At 43.6% G+C, this 7,066-nt stretch overlaps 1 protein-coding gene across 1 annotated transcript; it reads left to right on the plus strand.

Annotated features, from left to right (window-relative positions):
- Positions 1 to 1,672: 1,672 nt before the first annotated feature.
- On the plus strand, positions 1,673 to 3,117 carry LOC123255116 (harmonin-like; the record flags this gene model as incomplete). The annotated part of the gene is made up of 3 exons (XM_044683970.1): positions 1,673 to 1,740; positions 2,623 to 2,766; positions 2,979 to 3,117. Coding segments are annotated over 3 exons (351 nt in total), but the record flags the coding sequence as incomplete, so codon positions are not given.
- Positions 3,118 to 7,066: the final 3,949 nt, after the last annotated feature.

A 7,066-nucleotide genomic window follows, 5' to 3' on the forward strand; every position in this document is an offset into this window, starting at 1 on the left:
CATTTAATAATATATTAGTAATGCATAAATGTTATTTAATATATTAATATAATGTTAAATATATTCCTTATAAGAAATATAGCATTAAATTAAACATATTAATATAATATTGACCATATTCCTTATAATAAATAGAGTATTAACTATGTTATAATATTAAATATAATATAAATTAAATATAAATATGTAATATTCCTTATGGCTATGTTCTCTCCTCCCATGAGGAATAGCCATATTTCTTTATAAAGACCCTGAAAGTAAATAAGCTTGAGATATAGAAATATAACAAATACAGATATACTATTAAATATATTTTCTATATGTATGTGTGTATAAATACATATATAAGCGTATATGTACATATATGTGTATATATGTGTACATATGTATATATATAATGTCTCTGTGTGTCTGTATAAGACCATAAAGTGAGCATCTGAGGGAAAGGGAAGTTATTGGTTTTCAGGCTCCTGAGAACTTTGCCAATAAGGGACCATCATACCAAATGATGTGATTGTACCAGAGGTAGGAAGATGTCCAAGGTGACCTTGATTCCCCCCTTAGTCCAGGGGCCTGAAGACACAGACCCAAGATGTAGTTAGAGGAGCATTACTCTGTACTGATATCCAGGAGTCGCATTGCCTTCATAATTGGCAGCAACTTCCCTGGGAATAAGGTAACTGTGGCACAGCACCCAAATCTGACCTTGGAGATGACTATTGTCAACAAAGTGGAAATAATATAATCTGAAACTCTCCCCTGTAAAGGCACTGGGACCTGTTGGGTTAGGAAGGAGTAGCAGAAAGGCTAGTCAGAGGACCAGAACGCAGAGACAGCATGACACAGAAACAGAGTCCTAGCTCAGACTACAAGTCCCTGCAGGGTCCACCTCAGCTCAATGGACAGGTGGTTTCTTGCTGGATGGGCATGAGTGAGTGGCCCAAGTCCTTCCTGAAAGCTTTTATCCAACAGTCCAGCCATCGCTAGGCAAGTCATGCTGGGCAGTAGGCACTGAGGGGGTGTCGGAGCTGTTGTAGTTAGCATCACCACATTTGTGTGTGTGATTGTCATGTCAGGATGTGTGTGACATCTTTGTATTGCCACATCTGTCTAGAGAACTTGGCATTACCACATCTTGGGGCAGGTAGGAGACAGAAAGGTGGCATTGACATACCTGTGGGGAAGAGAGGAGGGTGACATCTCCACATCTGTTTATGGAAACTGGCACATTACTCTAATAAATTTGTCCTGTGTTTCCTCACCTGAAGACATGATATTCCAGCAATAGAATGTAGGCTCTTTGGGGGCAGAAATTGGTCCATCTTTGTCTTTATGTTCCCAGCAACTAACATAGTGCCCAACTTGTAGTGGGTACTTAATCAAATACATGTTGGTTGACTGATTACCTGCTCATTGGGGAGGTTGATATCACCATTTCTCCTTGGGGATGAAGGTAGTGTTGCCACACCAGAGTCGAGGCTGGCATTCATCTGGAGAAGGGGAAGGGAATTGGCATGGCCATATTTGCTTGGCTTTTGGGATAGGGACCTGCTGGTAATCTGGCAGATTAGAAAGAGGAGAAGGAGCTGACTGTGCTTTCCAGTAACCCTTCTCGTCCCAAGGTTCCCTCTGGATGGGAAGACTCAGCTGGGATGTGGCTCTTCCATTCTAGGTGGATTTCCTAATTGAAAATGATGCTGAGAAGGATTACCTGTATGATGTGCTACGGATGTATCACGAGTGAGTATGAAAGTGACTCTAGGATCCTCCTTGTCATCTCTTTCCTCCTATCCAGCCTCTCTCCTCTTTCCGTCTCCCCTTCTCCATTCTCTTCTTTCTTCCTCTCTCCTTCACCTCCACTATCTTCCCCACTGAGCTATTTGTTGCCTGAGCTGAGCCCTCTTATTGTTTCAAGGGCTGTGGGCCCTGGCAACCAGTCTCCATGGGCCTCTGTACCAAGGGGAGTGGGCCAGACTAGCCTATCTCATGACCCAGTTTCCATCTCTATAACTGTTCCCACATTCACAAAACCTGCTGGGACAGTCCCAGGAGAATCAAGGGCTGATAGGCATTCAGACTTGCCCCTTGATAAAAGTGTTAGGAATGGAAGTAGGGAGGACAGATCAGGAAGACCAGGGGGACAAAGGTATCAGAGGGACAGAGATTGTCTTGGGGAATAAGAACTTGGCTCGGGGCCACAGGCTGGCTGCTTTTCTTTACTTAGATTCCTGACTGTCTCTATAATTTCCTCCCCTCTCTCCCCCGACCCAGCCCTACCCCAAAACATACACACTATTATGGTGAGCTCACAGAAACAAGTTACTTAGCAGATCCCTTCTGGCCCCTTCCCATCTCCTTTGTACAACATTAATCTGTCTTATCAGTGTTCCTCATCCTCAAGAAAAGGATACTTTAGGTATCCTATTTTTTTCTTTGTCCCTATATCCCCAAATGAAAACACAGCCAACATTACTAAAGCACTCTTCCCTGCCCACCCCTCCCCAAGAAGCATTGTCTTCCCCTATTAGAATGTTAACCTCTCACATTCCTGTTTCCCAATGCTTAGCCCAGTACCTGGAAGATGCCAAGTACCAAACACTCTTCCATTTTATTCCCTATAAGGGCCATGGATGTCTCTGTGCTGGTGGGTGACCTGAAGCTGGTGATCAACGAACCCAATCGTCTGCCTTTGTTTGATGCTGTCCGACCCCTGATCCCACTGAAGCATCAAGTGGAATATGACCAACTGACACCCAGGCGTTCCAGGTGGGGAAAGAACCAAGGAAGTGAATGGCAAGGAGGGATGCCTTTAGAGCCCAGTGTTAGGCAAGGACTTAGTCCTTTAAGTCAAGGGGCCTTCTTGATGCACAGACAGAAGAAGTAGCTACATTAGCTAGATGAGGAGGATGAAGATAAGGCTATGCTCAAGACCTCCATTTCTAGAGTAACGGGTTGGACCACTTTGTCTTCTGTAACAGGAAACTCAAAGAGGTGCGTTTGGACCGAACACATCCTGAAGGTCTGGGCATTAGTGTGCGTGGGGGCCTGGAATTTGGCTGTGGTCTTTTCATATCCCACCTCATCAAAGGAGGACAAGCGGACAACGTCGGGCTCCAGGTAAGTGAGGGGAGATCCTGGTAAGTGGTGAGACCTAGAACTTCTAGCTTTTCGAGACTATTAAAATCTAGTAGGTAGAGGGCAGCTAGGTAGCACAGTGGATAGAGCACCAGGCCAGGAGTCAGGAGGGCCTTGGTCCAAATCTGACCTTAGACACTTTCTCGCTGTGTGACCCTGGGCAAGTCATTTAACCCCAATTGCCCTAGTCCTGGCCACTCTTCTGCCTTAGAATCAATACTTAGTATCAATTCTAAGTTGATTTTTTAAAAGTCAGGGAAAGGGTTAATAGGTCCTGAGTTTGAATCCAGCTTCCAACTGAGTCATTGTGTATGGCTTTGAGCTGGTCTTTTGCCCTTTTTGGGAAAGAGTTGACCCATCCTCTGTCAGTATCATTAATTGCTTCTGAGACAGTTCAGCTAGTTAGTCCAGGCTCAATAGAAGTCAGGCTATGGTCTTCTTACTATTGTTCATACAACAACACTCCATCCCCCACTATTTGTCTTTGTCTTTGCTATTCCTCATGCCCAAAATGCACTTCTTTCCCATCTCAGCATCTCAGAATCCCTATCATCCCTCAAGATGCAGCTCAAGCACCACATCTATGTGAAGCCATTCCTGAACCTCATATGCCTACCCCACCCCACCCCCAACTACTTGTTCTTTCTTTCCTCAAATCACCTTGGATCAATTTTGATCCAAGTCTAAATCTACTGTTATCCAACTTACTGCTTCTCTAGGAGGTAAATCTATGCCCAGAGCCAGTCCAAGCTAATCCAAAATGTGTCTCCCTCCCAAAGGTACTGTAGGATTAGAAAACTTGGAGGCAAGGGGTAGAAATCCACTCCTATTCTTGTCTTATTCTCCACCTCCAGAATAGTGATCACACCGACTCTACCAAAACACTCCCTTTTGGCTATGACTCCCCAAATATGTCATCTTCCTCCATTAAAATGGAAACTCATATCTTTCTAGCCCTGGGAAAATCATTTAACTTCTCTCAGGCACCGTTTCTTCATTATTAAAATAGGATATTAATAGCATCTCCCTGACAGGGTTATAGTGCAAATCAAATGAGATAATATTTGCCAAGTGCTTTGTAAGCCTAAAAGGGCTATATAAATACTAGCTATTATTACTATCATTATATATCTTGTATGTGCCTATATATGTACCCCTTTGTCTCCCATGATAGAAATAAATTCTCTAAGGCAAAGTCTGTTTTCCTTTTTTGCCTTTGTCTTATATCCCTGGGGCTTGGCATGCTGTAGGTGCTTATTAAATGCTGACTGGTTGAAAAATATCCCTCCGCCTCTGATAGTGAGCGAGCCCTGCTACTGCCTTATTGCTCCAGTGCCACAAGGCTGGATGGTATGGCTGAGGGCTGGAGGCAGTGGCCACAGAATTGCTGGAGGGGTGGCCAGCTCTTCGAGACTGCCCTAAATGGAGCCCTCCCAGGAATGGGTAGATCTCTGAGTTCAGTCCCTCACTGAGCCCTACCTTGTGCCTGCAAACAAAGGAGACCCTTAGACTTCCTCCCTCGACTCCCAGGAGAGTTTTTGAGTAATATCTGAAAGCCCCTGGCAGGACTGCCAAAGCAGGGGCTTCATATGTCTCAGGAGCCAGATGGCACAAGATACCGTGTAGCCCAGAGTGAGGGCTAGGAGCTGACAGAAGGCGCTTTGTTCTAAATTGCTGTCTCATGATAAAGCCAACAGCTTCTGAAATTTCAGCCTCTGCATTATTTCTCTACATCCCGGCACATTTTCTAGACCAGAAATATGGTCCAAGAAAGGACATAATGACTTGCTATCGTAACATCACCCAGGGCCCCCTTGATTTCCGTCCTATGCTCCCTCCCCAGGATAATTACTCATCAGACATTTGAGGCATTGAGAGGGACAGAGGACTGAAACTCTGAGTTTCGACTGTCCTTGATGTCTCTCTGCTTATTAATTGGCGAGCTCGAGGCCTTTCATAGACTAGTGTGTTCCATCTCTCTTTGTGCTACTCTCTCAGATATTCATATCGGTGGCATTTCAGCAGAGAGCTTTTCCCAGGGTGTATGAGAGTGAGCACAAGAGAAAAGGAATCAATAAACCCAAGCCAGGACAAGTGGAAAGATAGCGTGAGAGCCACTCAGGCCTTGGATCATGGAGTAAGTTTCCTTTGGGAAAGGGGAGAAGAGAACTCAATAGGAGTTTGGAAAAAGTGAGTTTCAGCCTGCTGAGTGTTCATGTTTCTGGATCAAGCACAGGGGAGTCAGCAAACTCAGTCCTCAGCGGGAGGGCTATGGAAAAGGCTTCTCAGGAGGCAGAGAAGCAACAAGCTCATTCCCTTTCCATGAAAGTGAGTTTAGTCCAACTCTTCCTGGGAAATTGCAGCTAGGCAAGTTTGCAGGGTCCAGCCTTTCTGTTCCCTGTTCCCCATAAGCTCATTAGAGTATGACATGATTTCTACATGGGGATTTTGAAGGATATCACCTTTTTTTTCATTTTTTAAATTATTTTTAAATTTTTTTCCTTGGTTACATGATTCTTGTCTCCTACTCTTCTTCCCCCCCTCCCTCCCGGAGCTGACAAGCAATTCCACTCGGTTATACGTGTATTATCACTCAAACCTATGTCCATATTATTCATTTTTGTAATAGAGTCATCTTTTAGAACCAAAACCCCAAATCCAATACTGCAACTTAAGAAATCCAGTGTACCCCACTTGGGATTCCTTAAGTTACAGTACCCATATAAACAAGTGATAAATCATTTGTTTTTCTTCTGCATTTCTACTCCCACAGTTCTTTCTCTGGATATGGATAACATTCTTTCTCATAAGTCCCTCAGTATTGTCCCAAATCATTGCACTGCTTTTAGTAGCAAAGTATTACATTTGATCATCCCACAGTGTTTCAGTTACTGTGTATAAGGTTCTCCTGGTTCTACTCATTTCACTCTGCATCAGTTCACATAGGTCTTTCCAGTTCTTAAAGAAATCATCTGGTTCATCATTCCTTATAGCACAATAGTATTCCATCACCATCACATACCACAATTTGTTCAGCCATTCCCCCATCGAGAGACATCCCCTTATTTTCCAATTTTTTGCCACCACAAAAAGGATATCACTTTATTAACCTAGGGATCAACCATAGGAGATTTAAGCATCTAACCCAATCCCTTCATTTTCTGGATGAAAGAACTAAAACCTAGAAAGATTAAGTGCTTTACACAAGGTCACCTAGGAGTAAGCTTTCATGGGATTTGAACACAGGTCTTCTGGCTCCAGTATCAACTCTCTTTCTGACCACACTGCCTCTCACTAGCATTCAAGTATCCCTGTCAAAAACAACTCTGATTTGTTGAGTGGGACTGGTAACTTTATGGCTCCCCAACTGTAAAATCAGTAGAATAATCTTTGATCTGGGTCATATGGAAGCTCCAGCATAGGAAGTACCTTGAGTGGAGAGAATATAAGCATATCAAATTTGACCTGTAGATAGACCCTCATCCCTACCCGACTCATTACCCATGGAGAGATATGGGTGTATTTGAAATCTCTGACTGCATTCTCTGAACCTGGAACTCTTAATTGGGGGTCAGAGAAGCTGGAGATCACAGCCCAAGACCACTAGAAAGATCCTGTGAACAAGGAGAAGGAATAAAATGGTCTCTGCATCAAGAAAGTAGATGGTGGACCTGTATTTTAGGGATAATATGGAAGGAATTTTCTAACAGGCAGCTGGCTAGCCCAGACTTGATAATTTCCAGTGCTGGGGAACTTACTACTTCCTAGAGGAGCCCTTTCTGGTTCTAGATTGTTGATTATTAAGAATTGTCCCTTTAATCTGAGCCAAAATCCAGCTCCCTGTGAGTCCCTTCTATTACCCTTATTTCTGGTCTCTGATCTCTAGTGGAACAAGTTTGATCTCTCTTCCACAAGACTTCCCTTAAGTACT

This window comes from Gracilinanus agilis, unplaced genomic scaffold (assembly GCF_016433145.1).
Source record: "Gracilinanus agilis isolate LMUSP501 unplaced genomic scaffold, AgileGrace unplaced_scaffold39464, whole genome shotgun sequence".
NCBI classification, from domain to species: Eukaryota; Metazoa; Chordata; class Mammalia; order Didelphimorphia; family Didelphidae; genus Gracilinanus; species Gracilinanus agilis.